The sequence below is a fragment of the Protopterus annectens genome, chromosome 3.part0 (genome assembly GCF_019279795.1).
Source record: "Protopterus annectens isolate FY-2018-M chromosome 3.part0, PAN1.0, whole genome shotgun sequence".
NCBI lineage: Eukaryota > Metazoa > Chordata > Ceratodontiformes > Protopteridae > Protopterus > Protopterus annectens.
In genome coordinates, this window is record NC_056731.1 from 314,404,241 (window position 1) to 314,418,857 (window position 14,617).

At 35.5% G+C, this 14,617-nt stretch overlaps 1 protein-coding gene across 1 annotated transcript in view; it reads left to right on the top strand.

Annotated features, from left to right (window-relative positions):
* UBE3C (ubiquitin protein ligase E3C) overlaps nt 1–11,624 on the top strand; it is a 2,314,788-nt gene extending 2,303,164 nt beyond the window's left edge. Inside the window, exon 24 of the mRNA XM_044064789.1 lies at nt 10,293–11,624. Coding sequence (XP_043920724.1) covers nt 10,293–10,463 — 171 coding nt within the window. The 3' untranslated portion in view covers nt 10,464–11,624. The remainder of the gene's footprint in view (nt 1–10,292) is intronic.
* Nucleotides 11,625–14,617: the final 2,993 nt, after the last annotated feature.

The window sequence follows — 14,617 nt, forward strand, 5'->3', positions numbered from 1 at the left end:
TGTGTGTGTGTGTGTGTGTGTGTGTATATATGGAACCGCTACTAAATACTGAACACTCACTCTACCGACGCCCAAAATCCTGAGACCAAACACCCGAAACACTACAATACTGAAAAACCAAAACCGCGAAATTCAAACTACCAAAAACTACACACAACATACACCACACACAGACACATACACACACCTCCCCCCAAAAGACAAACACACAAACCTAACCTACAGACAAGCAGGGGCGACCCCCACACACCCCCTACTTAAATATTCTAACTCCAAGGTTGCACTACCCAGACAAACACATGAATATACCACCACACGCCTACATCCCCCTCGCACACACATATCACACTCACAACACACAATTATACACTAAACCTCTAACCAACACAAACAGAAATACTTACCTGCCTTTCCATCATACTGCAACACCAGAAGCGCGAATTTCAAACTCCAGATAGTCAGGATTTTGAAATTCGCACTTCTGGTCTTTCGGTAGTTTGGGGTTTCAGCTATATGGTCTCGAACGTTTGAAATTCGGTATTTCAAACTTTCAAGATTATGTAATGTTCCCACACACACACACACACACACATATATATATATATATATATATATATATATATATATATATATATATATATATATATATATATATATATATATATATATATGTATATATATAATTAAAAAAACAGAACAATTTAACAGCTAGCCCATTCTCTAAGCACAATAATGCGCTCGAGGGTGCTTGCTCTTGTGTAAATAACAGTCTTCCAGGGGTGTAGAGGCCTGACACTGCCTCAGAACACCCCTGGGCCTTCGTTATTTTGACAGTAGCACACAACATGTTGAGTATTATTGTTTGTTTAACTGACAACATGGTAGGTGTGGTGTTTCACAAAAAAAAATAAGTTTCAGAATGCCAACACAAGCTCTAGATAATTTCAGTTAGGAATTAAATAATTCTATGAAAGAAAAGACAAATAACGGTTACCACTGTGGTAAGTAATACCGCTTTCACCACATGTGCAAAATAGGAACGTGAAAAAGTGTGACAAATCACTTAACTAAACTAATTTCTTCATTGTTTTGATTGTAAGAAGAAATGTATAAATTAAATATTCAGAGCTACTAGAATCTATTTGTCCAATACTTTCTGAAACAACTGCCTAATTTCGTGATTTGTTTTTAAGATTTCTGCCACAACTGCCTAATTTGGTGATTTCTTTTTAAGATTTCTGCCACTCCCCAATATTTTATAAATAGATAAACATATTGTTATGCCATCTTTTTGTTGCTGGAGAAGCTGGTTCTGTTTTGTTTGATGAGACATCATCCATTGTAAAATTATCCAATGATTCAGCATGCTGAAGATTTCAGCATTCTGTATATGTTTGTTTTTTTCCCTTATTTGTACCATTTTTTTGGCCATAACAGCCCCCAAAATCTTTTGTGAAACATATTGCTGTTTTTACTACTGCCTGATAAACTCTTAGACTTCCAGAGACTTGAATAAACGCCAGAACTCAGTTCGTAAAAAACAGGTTTAATTGTGCACAGTAGGTAAGCGCTTTCACATTCCGCTTCATCAGACCTTCAGCGGAATGTGAAAGCGCTTACCTACTGTGCTAAGGTCTGATGAAGCAGAATGTGAAAGCGCTTACCTACTGTGCACAATTAAACCTGTTTTTTTACGAAGTGAGTTCTGGCGTTTATTCAAGTCTGTGGCCGTCTTTGCTGCCTACTCTGGTTTGGACTACTACATATACTTAGTTTTCGCAGCAAGACTCTCATCTTGTGGGGTGTTGCATTCTTTGCTGGTTGTCTTAGACTTACAGTCTTGAAGATCTCTGGTCTCTTTGATGTTCTTTAATATTTTTTATTTTTTTATTTATTTTTAATTGTAACTCCTCCAAGGAAGACAAACATCTCAAAAGAAGTGGAATAAGCCTTATGGTTGTTGAAAATTGGTAATTTTACAGCCAAATCAATCAGAATTGGTTGCTGCTGCGAAATTTGTCTGTTATGTAAATCTCTCTGAAGTTGTGCAAACATAAAGGAAGTTATCTGCTATACTTACTGCCATAGTTTTAAAAAGACTAAATCTGGGTTAGTTACATTCAGTTCTGTTCCATCCTTAAGCCTTCTCAAAATAATGCTTCAGAACATCCTGAAATTTAGCTGTGGAATATAGTTGTAATCAGCCATTGGAAAGCCAGGCCCAGAGTTGCAGAAGGAAACTAAAAAACACCAAAAGTAACACTCAGTCCACTTTAATTTCTAAGTGCACAGAAAATGCAAAGTACTCATAAAACAAAAAAATGCACTCAAGCAGATTGAAGAAATGGAAGAAAAAAATATGTAAAGTGTATATATCCTTTCTTATAAAAAACACTGAACATAAGGTCTGCTCAAAAAGGTATACTTGTTTTGAAGCTAATGCTGGTTAATCAATACTAAATATTTTCCAAAACTCCCAGTTGTTGTTGTTGTTTGTCTTTTCAGCTTTTCCTGGTTATGGGTCACCACAGTTGTACTCCGGTCCGCTAATGATTGGCAGTCGATTTTTTTATGGTGCCGAGTTGCCAGCCTGACGCCCAACCTTCAGCAAAGGCACGCCCATTCATGCATGCCTTTCGGAGGCCACTTGACCACGGGGAGGACATGCAGACTCCACACAGAAGGCACACCCAGTACTTCAGTTTAACTGAACATCGTAAATATGACATCACAAATAAATAAGCAACCATCCTAGAAACTTTATTGATAAATCATAAATTAACACAAGGAAATGAAGTTCCAAAAAACCAAGTAAAAATAAAAACTCCGTGTAGACAGACCTCAGTACTTTAATGAAACGAACAAAATTTAAAATTCACAATCACAGATCTAGCGCTTTCGTCTGCCGAATGCAGACTTCTTCAGAATAATGAATGTGTGGTGCCAATGATTTTTATACAATTCAAATCAATTAATTAATCAATCAGTTACATAAATTCATATTGAATTTAAAGCCATACCTATTATTTTCAAAATTACATTCCATATGTGGTATACAGTTTTTTTAAAACAGCAAGTCACAAATTGTGTTGGGGACCTAACTTAGTAAAGTGCTTTTGTGCCTTTTATTATTTAATAAATATTCATATACAAAAATGTTAAAAAATATATATTCTAAGACAATATTGTAAAATTCATGTTGTGGTTTATGTGATATATATTCTACTTATTCCTAAAAGGTAGCTGATAATTAATATAATGTTGTTGAATAAAATAGTGAAATGAATGTAAACTATAATGACTTGTAATAAATATATCTAAAAATGTATATGTTGTATATTAAAATATATAAAAACTAATTTAAAACTGTTTTATTTGAAAATAAAACAATGTTACTTAATACATGTTAAAAAAATGTTACATAATACAAGTTTAAAAAATGTTGTATATTTTGTTAGTGCATGTTTTTACAAATATTACCATGCTTTTTATGTTCGTAATAAGATCTTTATATGGTGTATGTTCAAATAAAAGCTAATATTTATACACTAGAGGCTTTATCTACTAAAATAGCCTTAATGTTTGTGTACTCATTAAGCCCAGGAGGGATGTTTGATTTTAGCCTCAGTTGCCATCTAATTTCTTTCTGAAGTAAGATGTTTTTAACATCACCTCCCCTTGGATCTGATTTAATGTGTTCCAAAATTCCAAACTTAAAATCAGTGAAACCTGCACATTCAACAGAATGTTTAAATAAAGCACTGGTCTCCTTTCTCTTTTTAATATTGTAAATGTGTTCGTAAATTCTTTCTCTGAGGGACCTCTCGGTCTTCCCCACATAGAAAGAAGGACATTTGGAACACGTGGCTAGATACACTAACATCTTGCTTCGACAATTGCCCTTGCAAAAGGCAATTTTGCTTTTTAAACCATTCTCCAATTTTAATTCAACAGTTTGGTTAATATACATACATTGTCGACACCTACCACATCTTTTAGTACCTTCCTTAGGGTCAGATTTTTTTTTTCTCATTTCAAAAATCTTTTGAAGTTTGTAGCTGTCTTGTATATAAATGTTGTTTTTTCCAACTGTCTGATACATCTCTTTATTGGTCTTAAAATAGACCAATTATTTTTAATAATATTAATAAAACAGTCAGAAAATCCATTATACTCCACAATACAGGCACCCGTATAATCCTTTGAATTATCTGCCTTTTTCTCGTTGGGAGTAAATTTGTTTCCTAATAAAGGTGTATATTTGGTACCCCATCCTTTATATACTTGTTCCAGTGTCTCACCAACTAGTTGTTTGGGATAACCCCTTTCCAAGAATTTTTCCATTAAAAATGAAAATTCTTTTTGTAAATCTTGATGTTGGGAGGTCATTCTGGCTATTCTGACAGCCTGTCCTTTAATAATGCTTTTCTTTTGATGTAGGGGGTGTTGACTGTTGAAATGTAAATAACTGTTACACCATGTATTTTCTGAAAAATGTTTGATTTAAAACCAGTGGTCACTTTACTCAAAGTTATATCTAGATAGTTTATACTATTATATTCAATTTCATGGGTGAAGGACAAGAAAGTAGTCGTTTGATTAATGTATATCATAAATTCATTTAAGTCCTCTGTGGTGTCATCCTCCCATAATATAAAAATATCATCCAGGAAACGAAGATATATTTTTATATTTTTCTGGTAAGGGCTCTTAAAAATGTGTTCTTCCTCCCATTCAAGAAGAACCAAATTTGCATATATGGGGGCACAAGCTGCCCCCATAGCCACACCTGTGGTCTGCTTATAATATTCCCCTTGAAAAGTAATAAAATTGTTATCTAAGACTATTTCAGTCAATTCTAATAACAATTTTTTCCTGTCCAGGTTTAATTTAGAATGTTTGTGAACACAGTTCTCAAAGTATTCAAACCCATGTTTCCTGGGTATGCAAGTAAACAAATCTTTAACATCAATGGTCACCATTTTAACTGTCTCTGTCTATTTTCCATCAAGAAGCATATAACAGTGTTTTAACAGAATTATTGATGGACGAAAAAACCTATACCACTGTGTCCTACAATGAAATACAAATAGCCTACAGAAGAATAGACAGCTGGTTAGAAGAATATTTCATTGAAAATAGAATTGGAAGAGAAACATACAATTTCTTGAAACAAACCCATCCCTATATACCACAAATATTTGCAATACCAAAGATACACAAAAACATTTTGAAACCTCCCTTCCGCCCAATAGTTTCAGCAAAAAAGTCCAAAACCCAACCATTGTCTGTTTTTATTGACCAACAATTAAAAGATATTGTCAAAAAACAGACACATTTGGTGCAAGATTCCTGGGATTTTTTAGGTAAAATAACAAAAAATTATGGTCAGAGACAGTTAAAATGGTGACCATTGATGTTAAAGATTTGTTTACTTGCATACCCAGGAAACATGGGTTTGAATACTTTGAGAACTGTGTTCACAAACATTCTAAATTAAACCTGGACAGGAAAAAATTGTTATTAGAATTGACTGAAATAGTCTTAGATAACAATTTTATTACTTTTCAAGGGGAATATTATAAGCAGACCACAGGTGTGGCTATGGGGGCAGCTTGTGCCCCCATATATGCAAATTTGGTTCTTCTTGAATGGGAGGAAGAACACATTTTTAAGAGCCCTTACCAGAAAAATATAAAAATATATCTTCGTTTCCTGGATGATATTTTTATATTATGGGAGGATGACACCACAGAGGACTTAAATGAATTTATGATATACATTAATCAAACGACTACTTTCTTGTCCTTCACCCATGAAATTGAATATAATAGTATAAACTATCTAGATATAACTTTGAGTAAAGTGACCACTGGTTTTAAATCAAACATTTTTCGTAAAATACATGGTGTAACAGTTATTTACATTTCAACAGTCAACACCCCCTACATCAAAAGAAAAGCATTATTAAAGGACAGGCTGTCAGAATAGCCAGAATGACCTCCCAACATCAAGATTTACAAAAAGAATTTTCATTTTAATGGGAAAATTCTTGGAAAGGGGTTATCCCAAACAACTAGTTGGTGAGACACTGGAACAAGTATATAAAGGATGGGGTACCAAATATACACCTTTATTAGGCAACAAATTTACTCCCAACGAGAAAAAGGCAGATAATTCAAAGGATTATACGGGTGCCTGTATTGTGGAGTATAATGGATTTTCTGACTGTTTTATTAATATTATTAAAAATAATTGGTCTATTTTAAGACCAATAAAGAGATGTATCAGACAGTTGGAAAAAACCAACATTTATATACAAGACAGCTACAAACTTCAAAAGATTTTTGAAATGGAAAATAAAAACCTGACCCTAAGGAAGGTACTAAAAGATGTGGTAGGTGTCGACAATGTATGTATATTAACCAAACTGTTGAATTAAAATTGGAGAATGGTTTAAAAGCAAAATTGCCTTTTGCAAGGGCAATTGTCGAAGCAAGATGTTAGTGTATCTAGCCACGTGTTCCAAATGTCCTTCTTTCTATGTGGGAAGACCGAGAGGTCCCTCAGAGAAAGAATTCTAACACATTTACAATATTAAAAGAGAAAGGAGACCAGTGCTTTTATTTAAACATTCTGTTGAATGTGCAGGTTTCACTGATTTTAAGTTTGGAATTTTGGAACACATTAAATCAGATCCAAGGGAGGTGATGTTAAAAACATCTTACTTCAGAAAGAAATTAGATGGCAACTGAGGCTAAAATCAAACATCCCTCCTGGGCTTAATGAGTACACAAACATTAAGGCTATTTTAGTAGATAAAGCCTCTAGTGTATAAATATTAGCTTTTTTTTGAACATACACCATATAAAGATCTTATTACGAACATAAAAAGCATGGTAATATTTGTAAAACATGCACTAACAAAATATACAACATTTTTAAACTTGTATGATGTAACATTTTTTTAACATGTATTAAGTAACATTGTTTTATTTTCAAATAAAACAGTTTTATATTAGTTTTTATATATTTTAACATACAACATATACATTTTTAGATATATTTATTACAAGTCATTATAGTTTACATTCATTTCACTATTTTATTCAACAACATTATATTAATTATCAGCTACCTTTTAGGAATAAGTAGAATATATATCACATAAACCACAACATGAATTTTACAATATTGTCTTAGAATATATATTTTTAACATTTTTGTATATGAATATTTATTAAATAATAAAAGGCACAAAAGCACTTTACTAAGTTAGGTCCCCAACACAATTTGTGACTTGCTGTTTTAAAAAAACTGTATACCACATATGGAATGTAATTTTGAAAATAATAGGTATGGCTTTAAATTCAATATGAATTTATGTAACTGATTGATTAATTAATTGATTTGAATTGTATAAAAATCATTGGCACCACACATTCATTATTCTGAAGAAGTCTGCATTCGGCAGACGAAAGCGCTAGATCTGTGATTGTGAATTTTAAATTTTGTTTGTTTCATTAAAGTACTGAGGTCTGTCTACACGGAGTTTTATTTTTAAATCATAAATTAAACTCTCAGTACAAAATCTTATTGCTTTCTCAATCACAGATACATTCAAGTAAAAAGTGCTGACAATATTTCAGAATAATTTGGGGAAATGAAAATGAAAGTAAAGTAACAGGAAGTGAACCTTTTTATGGATGGAAGAGGCTAAACTTTGAAAAGTCAGTTTGAGTCCCTCAGAAAAAATATATAGAGGGAAATTTTACTAGAGGGACATGGGAGCATTTCCTTGTCTTGTGTGTTGGCATGTGTGTACATGTCACCATGTACAATGTTTTTAATAATGTTACTGAAAGAATTATTGGGGCACAAGGGAGGTATGCCTGTGAAGCTAATATGGTGATTTATCATGCACAGTAATGTGTGTAATGCAAGCAGTCTTTATGTTAAAAAAAATATTAGGCCACTCAGAGTTGCTAAACATGTTAGGGATTTAAAAAGTAAAGAATTGCAATGTTTTCTAGTTGGTTAGTCTTGTCTGTTTTTTTTACTATATTCTCTACACATCCGTTCACAACTTACATTTCTTTTTGATCTGTTTATTTTATTTTAATTGGAATCAGTCAGATGAAAAAAAACTCATTTTCAGTAATAGTCTGGGGAGCAGAGCTCCACAGTTACACAACAATACTTGGTAGTTACAGAGTATGCATTTAAGGTCAATAATTATAACACCTTTATAAATCAAACATATTGAGTCGCACACATACATAAACTTCAGTACTAGCAATCTCTTCATTATATGCTGTAAAGTGTCTTTATAGCACCATAATTTAGCTTAGTAAAATGCAGTAGGATTAGATACTCATGGGTATGCAGATTTGTATGTACATAAGCAAGAACATTACTGATCCAATCATTGTTATTTGAGCAGTTGTAAACCAACATTTGGAGACACTAGGCTCAACATGGGCAAAGGATTTGCAATTATGAAATTGTGAGGTTACACAACTAAAAGTGAGTATTTAACATCATTATGTTGTGAGGAGAGTTGCAACATAATTTAAAAGTCCTGATTTACTGTAGTTGAAACAATGATTTAAAAGAGAAAGAACAGGCAAATTGCATGATTGCTGTGTATATTGGAACAACTATGCAAATTTTCCAGAATAAACGTATCATAGTTCATAAGTGTGGAATTATGAGGGGGATGCCTCAGATAGTAGAGATTTGTACATAATGGATTATATACACTGATCACTGCTTTGTTAATGCATTACTTCAGGGCTCTTCCTTTTAAGTCTTGTTTTTTTTTTTTGCCTTTTTCGCTATATTTTTGCTTCTTCTTCTTCTTCCCTGAAAAGATTGCTGCTTGGGATTCATCCCTGACATGGGTCCAGTAAAGGAGAGTGCTCAATTTTAGATATAGCATGTGTTCTTTGTAAAAATTGACCTATGAGGAGACGCTCCAAGGTAGACCATAAAGTACCTCTTTCTATCTTCATGTTTTGGATGGCCTTAGTACCCTTTCAGCTGTTGGTTTTCCCCCTAAGTCACGCAGGTATGTACATGTATAATACTTGCTAAGAGTGTATGTTTCCAACCTTCTTTTGGTTTGTTTACTTGATATGCTGGAAGTCTGCTAATCTATTGGTTGGGGTGAACCAGCAGGCTCGGGGACTAGGTACAATATCCTAATGCATTGTTTGATATCATAGCACACATATGCCCCTAAAATGCAGGAGCTTCAGAGGAAAATGTGACAAACTGAAAGTGAAGAGAGGATGAGTTGACCCACCCCAAAAATGCATGCATAGATCAGCTGAATTACGTTATGCAGGTATCGAAATAACAAACATTTTCTAGTAGCAGCACTCATATTACATCCGTGATAATTTACTAGGGTATATTTCTGGCAGAGTAGGATGCTATCTAGGAAGATTTATTTTACACATATTTATTAAATTACAGTTTACACAGTGACATAGGTTGTTGTTGTTGTGTCTTTCGGCTTTTCCCGGTTAGGGGTCGCCACAGCGGAACTCCGGTCCGCTAATGATTGTCAGTAGATTTTTACATGCCGAGTTGCCAGCTCTGATGCACAACCTTCAACGAAGGTATGCCCATTCACGCATGTCTCCACACAGAAGACTCTTTAGCTGAGAATCGAACAGGACAAGGTCTTACTGTGAGGCGACAACGCTACCGCAGCACCACCACCGCAGTACACAGTGACATAGGTACACATACATTAGTAGAAAAGAAAACAAACCATAGTAACTTTTCATTCTTTTCAAGCAGTATGCATATATGTTTTCTTTTAACAGTTCTCATTCACTCCAACATAACATAATTTTTTTCAGTTCCTGACTTTCATTTAACCTCTCTCCTCCACCTGAACATTCTGCATGTATTATTCCCACAAATTCCATGTATTTCTATGTAATTTGTACCTTCCCTTTTGTAAAGATCCCACCTGCAGTTTTTGTCTAGGAAGATGTTTGGTCCAGTTATGTTTTAGCTGTGTAGGTAGTTTATAGTATGGTTATGGTTAGGGGAGGCAGTAAGCCTCCTCTGACAAGTTGTGCATATAAACTCCTTGTTAAAGTGTGCTTGCAGTAAAATACTAAAAATTGTCTTAACAGTTTGGAGGAAAAAATATAATATGATTTAGTTACAAATGTGGTCGAGACAGATGAAATATGTAGACTAAAGACAAGTAGAATGAAAATAATATAAATTAACTCCAGTTTAATTGTACCTTTTTTATGTTTTCCTTTTAGGAATTGTATCCTGCATTTTGTATTCACAATGCAGGGTCTGACTTGGAGAGGTTGCCTACTGCTAGCACCTGCATGAATTTACTGAAGCTTCCAGAATTTTGCGATGATGAGCTGATGCGGAGTAAACTACTTTATGCCATTGAATCTGCAGCAGGATTTGAACTTAGCTGAGGTGAAATTACAGGTGTAGAGTGGAGGAAACCGGTGCTTATTCCAGATGCAGCAGCACACCCACTTGGAAACTTAGAAAGAATTTAAGTTTCTGCCCTATGATTCACATAAAGTGCACTCATATAGTGGTTCAGTTTGCAAAACTACAAGTAGCTGTCATATATAAACTTTTATTGATGCTGCTTGATTCTTCCTGAAGATTAGGATGCTGCCTGCTGTTTGGCTAATTTGTTTTCATGCTAAGATGAGCACATCTTAGGAACAGTGGCAGATTAACCAAAGATGAAGCTGTTGCTTTGTGCTGTTTAAAGATTACAGTTTATAGAAGCTGTCATTAATTCAGCAAGACATGCAGTGGATCTGTTCATCCGTGATTGTTCAGATTTAAAGCCTGCATTTCAGCATCTTGGGGGGAGACTTTATGGATTGCAGATTCCAGAAATTCAAGAACTGCTCGACCATATTAGTTGATACATTCTTAAGGAAACATGAATCACTGTTTGTGTGATTCTGACTAAAGAGAGCAATTACTTTGCAAATGTGGAATTAGAAGTCTTGTCAAGTAATGTACTTGTCATCCTTCCTGGATAGACTAATTGATGGCTGCTTATGAGAGCAAACCTAGCTGCAACCCATCATGAATCAGTGGATTTGCGTGTAGAAAAAGACACTTTGAGAAGACTGCATGAGCTTTCCAAAAGCTTTTTATGGGAACCGTTGCTGGTTTTATTTTGCACACTACTTCATATTTTTGGGCCATTAGTAGGCAGTGTTTGTAATACTTTACACATATTTTCCAGAAAATTTTACTGTGGTTGGATCTTCTTGCTTGATTATTTTTTAATAATTTCTTTGATCAGTTTGTAAATGCAGTTAGAAATTAGTGTTTCTTTGTGTATGTACAAACATTTTTGAGTATACAGATGTTTTATTTTGGTTTTGTCTGCCCTGTCTTCCTCCTTTCACTCCTTTTGATCTGTCTGCTTTGTGCCTCTTTGTATTTCCATGTGTTTCAGTCTTGCAGATTGAAATTACCTTAAAAATACTGTACGTGAATAGCTAAACAAATAAAATGTTTTGCTTCACTTAGAAAGTCTTTTCTAATAATAGACCATGGTGAAGCATCATTTAAGAAACTATTAAAATTCTGTGTTAAAAGAATAAGGCTTAACAATATTGGTCATGGAATCAAAGTTATTTGCCATTAAAAAAATGCTGATCATCTGCTGGCAGTAAGTTCCTTTCTGCCAATGACAGTGTAGACTATATTAAGTTTGCAAACACTAGCAGTAGGGAGGAATGTTTTTGTAATCTTTACTGTTAAATCTTCTGCTGTACCAGTCATATGTCAAGCTCCATATAAGTACCTCGTACTTCCTTTCAGTCTTCTCCAAGTTCCAGTTTTGATCTTTAGTATTTTTACTTATTATTTTCTCTATAGGGCATTTATAGGTTCTTAAGCCTTTCTTAAGGCCTATGATGCTGTCCATGCATCATTTGAAATGGTTTCTACAAGACACTTTTGTTTTTGATTTGATCTCTTGAAGGTATGTTGCTAATAGTATTTCTCCATAGTAATTATGGTTTTGTTTCATTCTTGTTCATCACACTTTTTTATAGCATACTGAAACCTTTTGCAACATTTTTGCATACCAAAAGTCAAATGAGCCAAACAGCTTTTGGTGTTCCCTTTCTTCTTATCTTCTGAGTTCTCCTTCTCCTTCCAAGTTTTGTGACTGCAACTATCTTTTCACAAAACAGTGCATGAAATAGGCCTGAAGAGACTGTGCATAGCAATATACTTCAAAATTTTACTTCCTGCACCTTTGATGGGTCACTTTCTTGCACCTTTCTTTTTCACCATTTAGAATTTTGCACTTTCGCCAGGTGTGTGGTGTACAAGGGTGAAGCCCTGATTATGACCCAAGCAGCCGGAGTGCAGATAGTGAATTGAGCACTTAGGGAGATGAGCAAGATGGGACTGGAGTAACCAGCATATGTCAACTCACTCATTTGGAGGGAGGGGGTGGTGGTCTGGTCTTCTGCAACACCAGATCCAGCTGACAATGTTTGAATTGTGTGTGTTTAGCTCCTGTCGAGCTGTATAACCAATAATTTTTTGATGGGTCATTGCTTTCTGTGGAGGAAATTTAAGGGAGCATGCCTTTCCTGCTGCCAAAAGGTGAAAATTGCAGGGCTGTCATATCAGCAAGCAAACGTCAGCCAAAAAGATTCAGGAAGATTGACCACATGGAAAAACCCCTGATGGGTGCTTAGGTGATGGTCTCTCATGGTTGACTGTCATTCCCCTAAAGAAGGGGAAGTGAATGGGCCTGGCTAAAAAAGATATAATGGTTAACACACAGTGCAGGAGAAAAGGTTAAAAAAGTTCTGCATTTTATTTTGTGAAATCTCACATTGGTGATGTCTGCATTCTTGTATCGAAGCAGACTTTGACATGAGATGCTGTCTACATAAGCTGTTTACATCCGTATAGGTTTCCAGTTGTTTTGATGTTATTCATGCAGTTTATATCTTGATCTTCTGTCATCAGTGAAGTCATGCATTGCATGCCTAAATATCAGAGTAAGTGCCTTTGTCAGAATACAAACCAAGGCGCACATTCATTGTATGTCCTGTCTTGGGCAAAGCTTAATGTCAACACCTGCAATAACAGTCAGAGGAACGAAGACTTGTCACCTAGTACACATAAGTCATGACAGTTAAGAGCACTTCACTTTAAAGTCAGTAGTAGGCTCCTCCTCTCAGCCCCAAGTGTACATTTGTCCGCTGCCACAGGCGCAAACAGAGAGCAGGTTTAGGTTTGAACTTCTACAAGATAGGGCTAATGTCTGACTGGTTTTCCCAGGCCCTAACTGTTGCACGCCTGATCCCCTGTCAAAAAATGGGTGAGCCCAGGCCAGTTCTCTGCCTCAGTTTAGGACATTGGAATCGAGGGACTCAGCCCTTATGATAGAGTGGTATATTCTGAAATTCTTTTGATGCCCATCCACTGGAAGTTCAGTTGAAGCTTGATTCTGAAGTTTAATCGCTGACTTCATCTGGTCTTGGACTGGAGATACCAGGGACTCTCATGCTGGGAAAGGCCTGTAAGAATATGTGGGCTCTCAGACCCTGAGAGAGGAGACTCCCACTTTTTAATCAGAGCCTATTTATGCCTCAGGGCCTAGACTTCAATCAGATATTTGATATCTAGTGGGATCTTGAGCTGTATGTTTGAAAGTGCACATTTAGTGAGTTCAATGTGAAGCCCACACAGGTTTGACACAGGCCTCTCTTCACCCTACCCTGCCTTTGGTTAGCATGTGACTAGCACTGTTTCCTAATCTCCTGATACCTCATGCTGGTCTGTCAGCTGCTTACCCCTGTGGGAAGTGAGATAAAACTATTATTTTCCTGTCTGAGCACAGTGAGAACTCAAAGAATCTCAAAGCCACTGCCTTAGTGTTAACCAAGCTAATTAGTTCAGTTTACCCAGCAAGGATCACCTCAAGTTTATAAAGAACAGCTTGGACTGGTGTCAAACCTTTGCATTCTTTTTCCAGAAACTTTTGGCATAGTTTCTTATGAAGAAACTTTAGGAGACTTGTATTATCCTACTCTCTGAGCAGAACATTGTGGGTGTTTTCAGGGCACTTGGAAGTATCCAGACACTTTCATTTTGGCCCTGAAAAAAGACAGCTACCCTTATAAGCCACCACTTGACTTCATAGGTAAGTACTAGGCTAGCTGCCCTTGTAGGTCATTTTAAGCATAGCAAGTTTCCCTTTTTGTGCCTGAATTAAAAAAAGACTGTCTTTACCCATCCTATGATTGATAATTACATATTAACCATAATAAGAGTAACTGGGAATATGCCATAGGTAATTTGAGGGGAGACATGCATGGGATAAAGCATTTAGGAGCTCTCTCTGTCCATTAGTAGTACTGGAAGCAGTCCTGGGATAAATTTTCTGTTTCCCATCCATCGGTCCAAGTTGCAGTTGAAAATGGACAGGGATGAACTTTGTTTCTTTCTGGATGGGGAGTCTGTTTTACAGCAGCAGTATCCTCTGTGAAATGTACCTCTCCCTCCAAATCATTTTGTTGATGATCCAGAAGAGGTTTAGATCCCTAGACCAAGTATTTCTGAA